We start from the raw sequence: 16,298 nt of genomic DNA, 5'->3' as shown, positions 1-16,298 counted from the left end.
ACATGAAGCCGTGCGTGAATGCATATGGTTAAGGTATATAATTAGACACATCCGAGGAACTTGTGGTTTGAAGTCTACCACAGATGAACCTACATGCATTTATGAAGATAATGCACCGTATTGAGCAAATGAAATTAGGTTTCATCAAGGGCGACAACACCAAGCATATATCACCTAAGTTCTTTTACAATCAGCAACAACAATCACTTCTAAAGATTAAAGTAAATCAAATCCAATCAGAGGATAATGTAGCGGACTTATTGACTAAATCGTTACCTAAATCCACCTTCAAGAAACATTTGAAGAGCATCGGATTGAAAAAGTTATCCGAACTCCCATGATTGTAGCAATCAGGGGGAGATGTCAACATCATGGGAAGGATGATGTAGATGTTCGATCTCGAAAAGCGAAGGACGTGTTGTGCTCTTTTTGTCCTTCAACTAGGGTTATTTTTGTCCCACTAGATTTTTATTACCTGGCAAGGTTTTTAGTGAGGCAACGATCAAAGCGTTATCACCAAGTTTGAACGACACAAGGGAGAGTTTTGAAGGATGTTGTATTTTAGTGTACCTCTTCAAACTAGGGTTTAGTTCTAGAGTTATAATAGGAGAAGGTTCTAGATTTCCTAATTGTATTTAGATTCTATTACCTTATATGTACTCTGTAAATCCCTATATAAAGAGCTCCTATTATCAATAATAGAACACACAATTTCTCTCACAATTCTCTCGAATTATATTTTCCTACAACATAATGAAAAATTACTAAAGAATCCGACCCTCTAGATTAGAAACAGCACATCATCGTTCTGCTTCAGATTATTGTTTAAAATTGTTTATCTTTATATTCATCGTTTTGACAGACATGAGGCTAATGAGACGATCAGTAAATGTCTAAGATTTGGGTCATGAGCATTTCATTCTCAAACAAGTAGAAATTTGAAGCTTCTTGGGATAAAAGATGAGTCTCTTCTAGACCACTTTTTAACAACATTTTTACGCCAATCAATAAGTATGGGTGAAATTGATGAGTATTCCTCAGTATTACGATAATGAAGCAATTTACAAGACCTTCATGAGTTCATGGCATCAAGACTTGGTCACCCGTCACAATTCAACCGTCAATCCGACACAATCTCCAAATGAAATTGGAGAAATACCAAGCGTCTGAACTAGCTTAGATATATCCATGGATATGTCAGCAGGAGACACAACTACATGATCAACCTGAAAAAGAACATGACAGTGAAATATTGTAAGGTAGAGAAATACTGTATAAATATATAAATTGGCTACTACGGCAACATAAAGAACGAAGTTTTTTAATCGACAAAACCCAAAACCGTATTTTATTTTTTTACATGTTGAAACATTCAATGATATTGAGTCATGACTATACTAATCCTAATCCTTAGAGCAAGTTCACCCATTGGGTCACCGGGTCACCAGGTCACCTACTATTCACTGATTTTTAGTGTTTATTTTCACCCTCTGGGTCATGTGACTTGCAAACTGACCGGTGTCACAAAAATCACTTTCTGGGTCACTTTCGTGACCTGCAAACTGACCCGGTGACCTGCAAACTGATCCTAACCGACTTGCTGCTCTTATTCCAACTCTCCCCCAAGGAGCTTAAAAAATGATAGGCTTTCGTTGGCAAGCATACAAAACAGATAATTATCCTATTAATTGGTAGAAAGAGGAGAAAGCATATGGCTGGCCATTCTAGTTGCATGTTTCGATCATATAGGAGATGTCCAGACAAGGGAAATGAAAACCAAGTCACAATGCAACTTGAAACTGATGAGTCATGTATTAGTATTTCTGATATAAAAGTGTTTAAGTTGAACGCCACTATCTCAAACATAATAGAACACTAGAAAATGTAGCAAAGTATACATACCGATGATGCAGATACAGATTTAATTAATGAGAGGTTGAATCCCCTTATATCAGCAACCGTCCCAGCCATTTGAACACAGGATACCATGTCTGGTCCACCAACATTCAGTAGTAATTTTCTATGCTTAGCCTCTGCAAAAATTTCCATGAATATCAGTACAATGAAAATACAAGTGAAAGTACTTCTCAATAGGAAGTAGAAAATAACTGTAGTCTCCTGATAGCCTACGAACAAAAACATTCAATCAAAAACAAAAATATTGCAGTTATGAGTATAGAAACTTCATACCTCATATCCATGTCTTGGACAAAGCAAGTATGATTGGTATGACGTCCTTTACATAAACAGGGCATCAAAACTCATCATGAATTGATAAATGGTTTCTAATTCGATCATATGGGTTTCTAAAGCTCCTCCTTAAAATATCTCTTCACACCTCACCCCTCAAGGAGTTTTGATCTGAAATTCAACTATCCCTTCAAAGAAATTCACTTGCAGCCTAACCTATATTTTTGATTTTGCACATACTCAGTTTTAGCTCCAAAGTGTTTCATCTTTTGACATCCAAAATTCTCAGTCTGATAAGTCATACAGCATTACCAGCCCAAAACAGTCCCACTCCAATCCTTAAAAATCAATCATCCTACACCAAACTTGCAAAACCAAAAGTAACTTTTCAAACAGGTACGGTCCCAAAAAAAACCCAATTCCAAGTCTTTCTGGTAATCATGGACAAAGACTAGTTGCCTAATCGATATTTCAATTGTTAATAATAACTTTCAAAGTTGCCCAATCATCCATGACATTCCATCACAATGCCTGGCATGGTTCCTTTTATGCACCTGCGGCCGCTGAATGGTTATGTGTGAGCCACCCAATTCAGGTCGGACAGATGGCCGCTAAGGAGCTGCAAGAGCACCGTAACTGTCAACAATAGTCGTTATCAGTGCTGGGGTCTGTGAGCAGGGTGGATAGGAGAAGACTCTGCTGCTTTGAGGGTCTGGGTAACAGGGCGTTGTGGAGTACACCAGCTTAGGTGGAGAGGTTAGATGGTTCTGGACTTCAAACCTTGGGAAAGAAGTAGTGATGATAGTAAGGGGTCCGTGTAGTTTTGAAATGAAAAGAAAGAAAAACATACACAACATTGAAAATTAGTAAAAATGAAAGGGAGTGTGAGGAGTAATAGAGAATGCGAAAAGCACTACCCAAAAGTAAAACCATTTCTAGTCTTAAGTATCCGACACTAGTAGCTTGTCGTAGGTATTCAAAGCATTCATGACAGCAAAAGATTTCATCTTCAAATGCAAAGTAAGTTCAAAAAGCATGTCAACTGAAGCCTACTAAAGTGAAGACGACAACTAGGGAGTGACATCTGGAGGATTGATCTTAACCGCAGGGTATAATGGGTACGTCCTCCAGGTTAGAGCATCATCACCTTCTGAGAATTCTATATACCAGCATCTTCTAAATTCTCTTTCAAAACATTATTCAAATTCCAATTTTTGATTGGCTGCTACCACCAAATTTTAGTTGTTCATCTACTTCAAGATTTCAGCCACTACATTAACATAAACTCATCTGTTTGCTCGATGCTACAGTATATTGTAGAGCAAGACCCTGTCAGTAACAAGTTGACAAGCCTAAAGCCCCAGAACAAGATGACAATGATAAAGCACTGACAACCCCAGATCAGCACCCCATTACCCACAAATCACAACGGAACCTGACTATCACACTAAGTACTATTTAGAAACCACGAAACAATTCTCGATACATATACTTAATTAGTTATGTACTCATTTCCACGAATCAAAAACCTAAACCTCAACTAAAGCAAAACAATATCTAACAGCCTCAGTTTCAGTCAAGCTTAGAGCTCATCTGGGTCCTAATTTCACAATCCAAAACCCAATCTTCACCTACAACCCAAGATCCAAACTTTACCATCTCTTAGGTTCCTACATTTCTAAAACAGAAATCCAAAGTGGAAACCAAAAGAGAAAGGAGTTGAGTTTCGGTGAGGTGAACAAACCTCGAGCTCGGCGGATTTCATGGCGATGGGAATGCAGATGAGGAAGACTCCGAACATGGCGAACGCCGTGTTGCGCTTCCAGTGCTTGGGCCTGCAGTAGGGCCCACCGCTCATGCTCCACACCTTCGCCCTGAAGTCTCCGCCGTGGGCCCCCTCGCCGTGTGCATGCTCGCCTCCTCCCATTTGCTCCGATCACCAACTCTCTTTCTCTGTCACGTCAGAAAATCAAAAATCAAAAACAGTGAAACCCTAGTTGGGTCGTGAATAGAAGCAGTGGAATCGAAAATTGGGAGTGTGAATTGAAGGAGAGGAGGTTTGGGATGGAGGTGAGCTCACCCTGACTGAGGGGATTGTAGAGCTGAATGAAGATGACAATCAGCTTTGCTTTGGGGATTTAGTTCCTCTTTCGGTGCACTCTGGGTACTGTTTGTATATTCGGGTCGGGTATGGAGTCTCGGGTTGGCCGGTGGAGTTTTAACGGCCCTAGTGTGTGTGTCCAAAAAAATTTCAATTTTTTCCGCATAGTTTTTTATGATCAGCAAAGACTCTTCTCGTGTCATAGAAAAGACTACATTATATTAAAATTTCTCATCCGCGATTCTATTTTATGTATTACTACTATTTTGAAAACTCATGTTACAATTTCAAATCGTAGCTTGTACTAGAGAACCTTTGAAATTTGAAGTTTGTGAATTCATGTTCAAAGCTTCTAGGCTAGTTAAGCTTTAGAAATTGATCGGGATAGCGATTTATAATTCATACTTCGTATCAATCAACTATCTTACTCATGAAGATTTGAAGCTCAAGCTTTTCTCAAATTTAGGGTATGATTTTCAAGGTTTGAACTCATGGGATTCAAAAAGGGAAAAAAATACAAACAGTATCCAAACTATGGCCGACTCCGAATTTCTGTACCCAAGTTTCCAAAACTATCACTTTGGTACCTGAAGTTCGGACCCCGACCCAACATTAGTACCTAAAACACTGTTGGCCGTTACGGCGTTAGCCAAGTAGCAAAATTTGAGGGGCATTCTCGTCCCTTCACTCAATCTCTTCTTCCTCTCGCGTTCTTCGTCTTCTTCTTCACCAATTTCTCAATCTGCAATTGGTCTCCTGTTAATCCATACCCTCTCTATCTCCTACTTAAACCAAAAGCTCATCACCAGATCAATCCAGCCACCCACACCATACCAATCAAATCTCGCCATAAACCCCGCTCAAACTTCACCATAATTTGAAGTCAAAGCTTCAAAACAAACTGTCTCCTCCTCCTCCTCTAGCTCTGAGATCACAACCCAAAAGAGCGAAGCAACAGACAAGTTGCAGAGCTTTAGAAACGGGCTCCAATGGGGCAATCCCTCGTGCCCCAGATGGAAGTGCCTTTCAAAATTTGCGGATGACGGACCAACAGAGCTTTGGGGTCTCGAGCATCATCTGGTAGAGCGGCCGGGTGCTGGACTCCACGTTCATTTGTGTTTTAATTCATTGGATCTGGCGGCGGCGACGATGGTGGTGTGGAAGTGGAGGGGGTGGGTGGTGGCAGCAGAGAAAGACATGGCTCCTCTCTCTATCTGTTTTTGGTTTTCAAGGAGAGGTGGAATTTGGAGGTTGGAAGAAGAGTATGAGAGGAGAAGAGAAGGTGGAAGAGAAAGGAGGAAGGAATGGAGATGTTGTGCTGGTAATTTGAGAGGATGAAGATCTGGGATTGATCCCAGATGTGATCTGATTTGCTTTTCTCTCTCTTTGGTTATTTGATCTTTGTTGGTTTGGTGAAGAGTTCAAGATTTTGTGTCGAAACCCATGTTTCTCTAAGTACCCAGCTGAGTTTTTCAGTATTTATCTGGTTACTGTAGAATAAAGCTTAAAGCTTTTTCGTTTTTGTTCTTTGAGCTAACATTAAAGCTTAAAACTTTATGATCTATTGTTTTCTGGGTATATTTGCATGACCCAGATTGTTGTTTGATTGGTGTTTGGTGAAAAGAGTTTAGATGGTGCTGTGTTTATATGACAGAGTTGGGTTTTGTTTGCAGCCGAATGCTTCGTGTGCCATGGCTGCGGCTGAGCACAGCAACAACACTTTTATGGAACTGCAGAGGAAGAAGGTTCACCGCTATGTGATATTTAGGGTGGATTCATACCCAATTCAAGAAGATGAAGATTTGGGATTGATCCCAGACGTGAGACATCAATGTTTTTTAATTTTTAATTTTTAATCTGAGCTTGAGGAAGAAGAAGAGATGAGAGAAACAAGGAGAGTTGGGAGGAAGAAGAAGACGAAGAAAGCGAGAGGAAGAAGAGATTGAGTGAAGGGACGAGAATACCCCTCAAATTTTGCTACTTGGCTAACGCCGTAACGGCCAACAGTGTTTTAGGTACTAATGTTGGGTCGGGATCCGAACTTCAGGTACCAAAGTGATAGTTTTGAAAACTTAGGTACAGAAATTCGGAGTCGGCCATAGTTTGAGTATTGTTTGTATTATTTTTTTGGGTGTGTGTGTTTGGTGGGGTGGTAAGGCTTTGGTCTCATATATAAGAGGTCAGGAGTTCGAGCCCCATCAAGGGTGGGAATATGGGGTGGGGTTTTTTTAAAAAAAAAAAAAAAAAAAAAAAAATTGTTTGTATGTTTTTTCCCATTCAAAAAATTGTTTGTATGTTTTTTCCCATTCAAAAATGCAGTCGTCCATACTCCATTCTTTTGTTATACCTTTCTTCATGGAGTAAAAACAGTTAAGAGCATCTCCAACGGGTTGGTCAAAAAGCTTGTGTCAAATTCGAATTTGAAGGATGACGTGTCATGGTCATTTTTGACAAATTTTTAGTCCAATGAATTAGTTATATTTAAATATTATTTTTTGAAATTTTTTATCACAAAAAGAAAACTATTTTTTCTCTTTCTTCTTTATCTCTTCTGATCTTCGCTCTTCTTCTTCTTCTCTGTGTTTCTTTTTTCTTCTTTGATGGGCAACAAGTCAACAATTGCAGGTAGGGCTGGGCACGGTCCCAGACCGGCACCCTTTTTTCAGGGACCGGGACCGGAACCGGCATTACTAATTCGGGCCGGGCCTTCACTTTTAGGCATTAGGAACCGGACTGAGCCCGGACCGCCGTCAAACGGGCCGGATTTTCGGGCTTTCGGGCCCAACCCGTCCTTAGGGAAAAAAAAAAAAAACAGATGTGCAGATCCCAAATTCCCAATTCTCCATCACGCTCTCATCCTCTACGCATTGAGATCTTCGGCTTTGAAACACAGATGTGAGAGAGGAGGGGTGGGAGTAAGAATGAGAGTAGTGAAGCATATGTGAGAGACGAAGAGTTTTGAGGTGTCGCTTTGAGAGTTTGGGAGATTCGAAGACGGTGACTTAACCCTTTACGTCTGGATCCTCAACGGCTCAACCAGTTTTCGATCTGGGTTGGGTTTGGAGCCTTGGAGGCTGCTCCCAGCAAGAGAGAAGAGGAACTGATGAAGAAGAGGGAAAAAAAAAAAAAAACGCAGTCGAACTCGCTGAAGAAGAAGATCGTGTAAAGAGAAAAACTAATAGATAAGAATCTGAAGATTTTTCTTTGATGACAAATAAGAATCTGAGGATGAGTATTGAAGAGAAGAATACATGGAAGAGAAGAAAATCTGGAGAAGACCGTGGAGAGAGAAGGAGGAAAAGGATGACTTAATGATTCAAGAAAAAAAGTAAGATGAGAAGAATATTTTAACAATATATTGACCCCATGGCAGGATTTTCAAAAAGAAACACGTTTGGGAGGATTAGTTATTATATAAAAATTGATTGTTGTCACCATCAATCAAAATGTTGGGGTAAAATGATATCCAAAGCCACTTTAGTGCTGTGAAGTTCGGGTTTTTTCGGTCCAAGTGGTCGGCAGAAGTCAAGGACCGGGACCGGACCGCCAAATTTGAGTCTGGGACCGAACCGGACCGAATACAGTCATTTTCAGAGTAAAACCCGGCCCGGACCGGCCGGTCCGGATCGGTTTCTTCCGGTTTTTCGGTCTTTCGGTCATTTATGCCCACCCCTAATTGCAGGAGATAACTTTTCAATCCCAAAACACCTAAACAATTCTTATTCCATCTACCCAAAGCACCCAAATAAGATCGAGTCTCACCCATCTGCCCATTCATAATTGGAAAACCATTCACAATTGGAAAACCATTCACTCTTCTTCTTCGGGGTTTAGTCTCCTTCTTGCTTCTGGGTCCAATCCCAAACTTCAGGGTTAAAAGTCGACGACGCTCGATGCCATAGCCGGAGCCTCCTATATGTTTCTTCATCTATTGTGGACCTGGAATTGGGCGGCAACAGCCACCCTTCCGAGGCCGGTCTCTAGTTCGCAAAGCTTTGAATCAAAACCCCGTTGAAGGACTACGTCCAAGTTGACACCGGCCAATGTTATTGAGGGTCAATTGCCTGAGAAGATACAGAACTGGAAGAGAAAGAAACTCTATGGGGAAAGAAGCGAGAGAGAGAGAGAGAGAGAGAGAGAGAGAGAGAGAGAGAGAGAGAGAGAGAGAGAGAGAGAGAGAGAGAGAGAGAGAGAGAGAGGAGAGAGAGAGAGACGAGAGACGAGAGAGAGAGGGAAGAGAGAGAAATAATAAAAAATAAAAGACAGATTGAGTTTGTTCTGCCAAATTTGACAGCCCAACTCCATATGTCATTTACATGTAGGATAAGACCTATGGGTTGGAGTGCTTGCATATGTCTTTTGTTACCAGTAAAAGCCTCCACGTGGATTTGACACATCCATTGGAGATGGTAACCAGTCCATATCTTCATTTGTTAGACCTTTCTTTCTGTTATTATTTATTCGTTTTGTTTTGAATTAATTTGCTTCTTGTTTTTTTGAGGTATATATGCAGTCATCATGCACAGGATCAAACCAAGGTAATGGATTAGAAACTATAAGGCAGTTGGCCTCGAATTGTTGGGAAACAATCACATATATAATGTTTAATCATAACAAAAATTTCAATAAGTTCAATGCTAATATATGAGTGCAGTTTGTAGACAAATGAACGTCACGACAAGAATTGCAAGTAAGAGTGTAATCTTGAAAAAATAAAAGCAATATAAGAGAAGGAGATTACTGGCTTGATTTTCCAATTGAGACTTGCAAATGCAATGGACTAAAGACAGATTTCATCCTGCCCTTGTGCTTGCAGTTCAGTGGGCGTCCATCTTCTAGAATACAACAATCCATGATCCAAAATTAAAGCTCTATAATTTTGGACTCTGGCGAACCATAAATTATATTTTGCACTCTCTTAACACGAAGAAGACTTGTAGAAGAAATGAGAAAGAAATCATAAATTTGATACTCTTGATCTTTCTTGTTCTCTTGGATCTATGATCTTGATGTGTTTTTAAGGAGATATAATTATGAGATTAGATAGAAACCCAAGTGAACCAATATGTCTGTTCACTTATCTCATTGAGAGACAAACTAATTCCTAAAAACACCTATTGGAAATAAAGACATGTACCATTTCAATTTGAAAGGTCATGATTAATTATATTTTCATTCATATTTAATTGGGTATTTGATATAATTTCCAATAGTCCCCCACATGAATGAAGATGACAAGGGATTAGAGAGTACAATCGAACAAAAGATGCATTTGAAGAGGTGTCTTTTAGACTTGATCGAATCTTTCATAATGAAGACCTATCGGATTTACTTGGTGACGCAGTAGATATACAATCTTTGAACTGTTCACCGTTGGTGTAAACCAAGACAATAGGCCTCACATATCTATTATTCTAATACACTATGGTTCATACAGTTATGTTCATTTTGGTCCTGAACAATTCTACATTCATGAGAGCTTTGAGAATTAAGTCATATCATTTTCATATAAGCGACCCCCCTTCTACTCTCATATAGGTGATCACTAATTAAGAATATTCTGTCATATTCCTCTTGATAACAAGATTTAATGACATACCCTTATCACGGCTGCAGACAACACACACTAATTCCTCAACATTTCTATAAATATATGGCAGAATGAAATATCTTAATTTGAATTATGTATTATATATGGAGCTCTTCAATTATTGACAAGGTGTGAAATTCAAAGAAATACATCCCCTAGATGATATATATCCTTCTACATTAGTCAAAAGAAAATGATCGATAGAAACTACTAAAGAAGAGGATGAGTAGGAAAGTGGACAGCTGGTGTATGAATGCATGACAATGGGACAGTTTTAATATAAGTCAAGGGTAAGAGAATTCGAAATTACCCTGGATATTTCCAAGGATTCAAATTTCAGTTTCGGTTTTGATTTCGGTACTTCAAATTTAAGGAAATTTCGGTTAAAATAAAGATATTTTTGAATGAAACTTTTACATAGACTAAACTAATCTATAATAAACCTATTTACAATGTAAGCTCTCTAAAATTATACTTTATAATAGAATTGTGATATTTACTATGGATGCATAATTAACTAGTATTGTAGTATGTTGCTAAACTAGTGTTTTTATCTATGTGTAATTATAAATGTGCTGTATATTGATAATGTGAATGTGATTTACTTCTTTTTTTCTTTTCTTTTTTTATGGTTGGAATCCAGTGGGAGGCTTGGTCATCACCCCCTTTTTCACTAACAATTAGAAAATGGGATGAAGCTCCTAAGGGAGAGGGGGGCGTAATACCAAAACTTCATAAATGAAAATGAACAAGTACAACAAAAAAAATATCAAAACTACTACAATGTGGTTCGATCTAGCTGGTTGAACTGCTTCCATTTAGTATCATTCAATACTGCTCCCAAATTTCGACTTGATTTTTCTTTAAGTCTCAGGATCTAACTAAAGGGAGTTTCTATTCATACCTCCAAAATTGGTATTTGGACCTCTCACTTTTTCCAAGTAATAGTTGACTTTGTCAACTCATGTCAAATTACCAATAAAGACACAAATAAGGGGAAAAAAATCTCTTCTTATCTCTACGAACTGTAATAGTCTTCAACTTGGGAAAAATTTTCTCTTCCAATGTAAACCCTAAATTGGCGATATGTTATTTAACGTTGAAGTCAAAATTTTCTGAATTTGATTTTGCCTTCGTAAAGTGATAGACTTCCTTGCTCACATAGCTGACAATTTACAAGATCTATCATTGCGCTATAAAAAAAAATAAAAAATAAAAGGAGAGAAAATGGGAAATACAAAGACACCTCAGTTGATGAAGCCTTACTCATTCTAAATGCAATCAAACATGTGAATGAGCAGCGACAAAAAGCAATACTTCAGCACGTTTATATGACAAACGCAACAATGGGTAGTTGTCCACAGGATCTTCCCGCACATCATCAGTACTGCAGAGCAATTTTATGTGGAACTATTCTATAGATATGATGAAAAATTCGACCCTCTGATATAAATCTATGGAGAATGCACTAGACTCATGGTTGATTATTGTAATTTCCTCCACTATCCCATACATATCTAAAACAAAAAGACCATGCATGTTCATTTCAAGCTGCTATGGAAACAAGTAGGAGAGAATCAGTTTAGGGACAACGACACCTAAATGCAATGAAAATAATACTTGGAAAACATATTTGTACGAGATGATGAACAAATATGGTATTGTTGCCTACGCTAACCAAGAGTTGACAATTCATTGAAAAAGTGCTAGCACCTCTGTTACTCGTATATGGAGGATGAACTTCCAAAAAAAAAAAAAATCGCTGCAATTCCAAATCTTCAAAAACTGAAGGAGATCCAACTACTGATTTTTGAAAGTATGAATAGAATCTAAAAAAACTTCATAAATGAAAATGAACAAGTACAACAAAAAAAATATCAAAACTACTACAATGTGGTTCGATCTAGCTGGTTGAACTGCTTCCATTTAGTATCATTCAATACTACTCCCAAATTTCGACTTGATTTTTCTCTAAGTCTCAGGATCTAACTAAAGGGAGTTTCTATTCATACCTCCAAAATTGGTATTTGGACCTCTCACTTTTTCCAAGTAATAGTTGACTTTGTCAACTCATGTCAAATTACCAATAAAGACACAAATAGGGGAAAAAAAAATCTCTTCTTATCTCTACGAACTGTAATAGTCTTCCACTTGGGAAAAATTTTCTCTTCCAATGTAAACCCTAAATTGGAGATATGTTATTTAACGTTGAAGTCAAAATTTTCTGAATTTGATTTTGCCTTTGTAAAGTGATAGACTTCCTTGCTCACATAGCTGACAATTTACAAGATCTATCACTGCGCTATAAAAAAAATAAAAAATAAAAGAAGAGAAAATAGGAAATTGTAACGTCCCGAACCTAAATTTACCAGTTTACGAGTCTTTTGATGGGTAAACGACATTTACATTTACTTTTTGGCTCTGTTTCGATATTTTAGGGGGCCCTAAAAGTTGGCTTTTTGTTAGGGTCAAAATTTGCGAAAATGTTCTTCATGAAAGTTGTAGAGGATGTTAAACCAAGAGCGTGCATATGTGGTACGTAAAAATCGGAGTTCGTATGTGAAAGTTATAAGCGAAAAGGTAAAGTTACTATTTATGGTAAATTAGTATATATATTCGAAAATTTACTGTGGTAGATCAGTTCTACCACTCTCTCTCCCTCCTCTCCGTTTCTCTCTCCCCGAGCTCTCTCTCTCTCTCCCCGAGCTCTCTCTCTCTCTCCTCTGCACCTCCGGCCACTTTTCGATTCCGGCCACCTGGGAGGGAACCGTGACCACCGTTGGCTTCCTTTCCTCCTCCTGGACACGCCTGCGGTGGTAGCTCGTCGAGTCTTGGCCGGAAAACCGCGAACCAAGGCCGAGAAGTTTACTGTAGCAAGTGACCGTTGACCACAATTCCGGCCACCTCCGGCGACAAAGCCAGGCTTTTTAGAAGCGCCTTGAGGCGTACTTGAAGCTCCCCAAATATCTTGAAGCGATTTGCAGCGTGGAGGAAGAAAGCATAATTAGAAAGTTTTACTCCACTTCGGTTTGCTTAATTGTTCGGCCACTTAGAGGTATTTTCTGACTTGGCCACAGTTATGAAAGACGCTTAGAATGTTGAGTTGTTGATGTTGGTAAAATTTGGTAGCCAGATATGGTGGTTAACCGGCGGCGCTTGGGGCCCAGGCGCAGCTGCCTGTGGCGGCGCGTGAGGGCGCGTCCGGCCGTTCCTGGTGAGTTGTTTTGGTCTATTGAGTAGTATATATTGTTACGAATTTATGGATAGGTGTTTGGTGGAAATTGGAAGAGGTTTGGATATTAATCGGAATTTCCGAAGTTCAATAGTTTGGTTATTGATTTATGAGAATTCCACTATCGGATTTCTCTCAATTCTGCCCTAGAAACCTTCAATTAAAGAAGGGGGGTGAAATTTGCACACCCAAAGTTACAAACCACACACCCATTTATTTTTTTAATAATATTTCAACTTCTATCTTTTTGCACTTCCTAAAATACCCTCAAATTCAGATTTGGTCCTCTCTCTCTCTCTCTCACACACACCCTATAAATCGAGTCCACCTCAATCTCCGTCGGCCGGAGCATTCCGCCGGGATCTGAAGAATTGCTTATATCTGATCCTCGATTTCCACTCCAAAATCGGATCTCCATTCCTCATCAACGCCTACCCTTCGCCTACAAATCGAACCCAGCGCCGGTTCGCTGGATCTGGCGACCAATCTCCACTACGACAACATTCTCTTAGCCCAAATCGACGTCGTCTACGCCGCCCTCGATCCAACGGTTCCGATTTCGGAAGAGAAAGCAACAGTGATCGAGAAGAGTTATCCGATTCCTGAACTGGAGACTCCCACATCGGTGAGAGTAAGAGTGAAAGCTACTAGCTTAAACTGCACCAATTACCTTCAGATACTTGGCAAGTACCAAGAAAAGCCGCCTCTGCCTTTCATCTCCGGCTCCGATTACTCCGGCGTCGTCGACGCCGTCGGCCCCGCCGTCTCCAAGTTTAAAGTCGGCGATGCTGTTTGCTCCGTCGCCGCCCTCGGGTCCTTTTCTCAGTTCATCGTCGTCGATCAGTCACTTCTGTGAGTTCTCTGTCATATACACAACATTGATAATTACAATTGAGTTGAATTTGATTGCAGAAATTTTTGGTGTTGGAAGGTTTGGAGTGCCGGAAGGGTGTGGTCTGGTGGCTGCTGGTGCACTGCCGGTTGCATTTGGGACCTCTCATGTGGCTCTTCTTCACCAGGCCAATTTGAGCTCCGGTCAAGTAAGTACATTTGTGATTGGGTTTATGTAATTTCATGTGTCGATGTGTTGGTGTTTTGTATGTGGAGTTTTCATTTTCGTGTTTGTTTGTAGGTATTGCTGGTGCTTGGTGCAGCTGGAGGTGGTGGACTTGCGGCGGTGCAGATTGGAAAGGTTGTTGGAGCCGTTGTTATTGCAGTAGATAGGTGTGTACATATTTCATTGCTTCATTGCTTTTGTTGTTTGTGGGAAATTGGGATTGTGTCTGGGTTTGAATTGGAGTGATTTGGAGATTGTTTGTGTTTTGGGTGATGAATTTGCAGGGGAGCTGAGAAGGTGCAGTATTTGAAGTCATTGGGGGTTGATCATGTGGTGGACTCCAGCAGTCAAAGTCTTATCCAAAGTGTGAAGGACTTTTTGAAAACCAGAAAGCTTAAAGGCGTTGATGTTTTGTATGATCCGGTTGGGGAGCACAGATTTTTGTTATAGGCTTTGCGAGTGGAGAGCTCCCTGTCATTCCCGCCAATATTGCTCTTGTTAAAGTATGACTAGTGATTGTTGCAAGTCCAAAATTATTGCCTTCATTTGCTCCTCTCTCTCTCTCTCTCTCTGGGTCTCTGTTCTTTAACCTCGCAGCTAGCAAGAAAGAGGAACCCAGCTTGGGCTTGTTTTTGGAGGAGAGAGAGAGAAAGAGAGAGAGAGAGAGAGGAGTAAGAGTTGTCGTGGTTTTGGAGAAAAAAGAGAGAGAGAGAAGACCAAATCTGACTTTGAGGGTATTTTAGGAAGTGCAAAAACATGGGAGTTGAAATATTATTAAAAAAATGAAAGGGTGTGTGGTTTGCAAATTTGGGTGTGCAAATTTCACCCCCCTTAAAGAATGGTGCAAATGATAAAGTCTTGGTTTAATCAGAGAAGAAATAGAAATGTTAATTCATGAGGATTTGATGTGGAAATCGTATTTAATTTCCGGATTGTTATTCACGAATTATAATTGTATACATGGCGACGTGCCGAGCTACTGCTCGACGTAGGAAACCGGTGGCGTGGTCGCCTAAATAGTACTGTGAGTGGACATTTATTTTAAATTAATTGTACATGCAGTATATTATTATTTTCTAATTGAGGTTTAATTTATTATTTGAATTATTGAGTTTTATGATTTTATAAACTTTGGTTTATTGAGATTTATTTATGAATTACGAGGGTTAGTATTGGAATTCCTTCCCGAGGGCTTTTAGTAGATTTTCGAGATAGTTAGTTATGAGTTATTGAGTTGGGAAATGATTTCGGGAAGTGATTGATTAAGAAAATATTATGAGAATTATATTGATTTCGAATATCGATTTATATGATGATATACGAATACGAATGATTTATCAAATATTAGAGCACGATGGAATTATCGAGATTTCTTGAGTTTTGAGTTCCGCACTCATCAGCTTTGAAGTTATATTGAGAATTCTTTCCAAAACCATTTATTGATTTATCGAGTATGGGATTTATGCTTTCGAGAATTTATTGAGATATTGAGGTTTGAGTTATCGAGATATTTCTGAGTTATGCTTTCGATGAATTATTGAGGATTTAGTGAATTAATATCGAGTTTCTTTCCGAAAGCAATTATTTGAAAGAGGTCTATCCCAGTTTATTGAGGAGGTAAATAAGTCAGAGCATGCATGCATTACCTGGTCAGTAGTCCCCTCCAGGTAAGTCTGGTCGGCAGTCCCCTCCAGACAATATTCTGGTCGGCAGTCCCCTCCAGAATATTCCGGTCGGCAGTCCCCTCCGATGCGTCATCTGGTCGGCAATCCCCTCCAGATGGCATGAGGTAGTTAGTCGACAGTCCCCTCCAGAATATTTCGGTCGGCAGTCCCCTCCGATGCGTCATCTGGTCGGCAGTCCCCTCCAGATGGCATGAGGTAGTTAGTCGACAGTCCCCTCTAACTACCTATGGTTAGTCGGCAGTCCCCTCTAACCATTACCTCCTCGTCCGGTCGGCAGTCCCCTCCGATGCGTCACTGGTCGGCAGTCCCCTCCAGGTGGCATGAGATGACTAATCGGCAGTCCCCTTTAGTCATCGTCCATTTTGAGATATGATTTAAGATATGAGTAATTTAACGAGAGGTTTGAAATATCATTATGTATTTGAGGGATTTGAGATTTTAAG

The 16,298-nt window shown here is 39.7% G+C and overlaps 1 protein-coding gene and 1 pseudogene across 1 annotated transcript; one reads left to right on the top strand and one right to left on the bottom strand.

Moving 5' to 3' along the window:
• Nucleotides 1-980: 980 nt before the first annotated feature.
• On the bottom strand, nt 981-4,494 carry LOC133716655 (uncharacterized). Its single transcript, XM_062143335.1, has 4 exons — nt 4,271-4,494; nt 3,935-4,143; nt 1,903-2,033; nt 981-1,226 (listed from the first exon to the last, which is right to left on the bottom strand). Exons 1-4 carry the CDS (start codon nt 4,492-4,494, stop codon nt 1,107-1,109), a joined length of 684 nt encoding a protein of 227 aa, XP_061999319.1. The 3' UTR covers nt 981-1,106.
• A 1,061-nt stretch (nt 4,495-5,555) lies between these two features.
• On the top strand, nt 5,556-14,998 carry LOC133716654 (uncharacterized; annotated as a pseudogene).
• Nucleotides 14,999-16,298: the final 1,300 nt, after the last annotated feature.

The sequence above is a fragment of the Rosa rugosa genome, chromosome 6 (assembly GCF_958449725.1).
Source record: "Rosa rugosa chromosome 6, drRosRugo1.1, whole genome shotgun sequence".
Classification (NCBI taxonomy): Eukaryota; Viridiplantae; Streptophyta; class Magnoliopsida; order Rosales; family Rosaceae; genus Rosa; species Rosa rugosa.
Note: the sequence above shows the minus strand (reverse complement) of the source record. Positions and strands in the feature narration are given on the sequence as shown.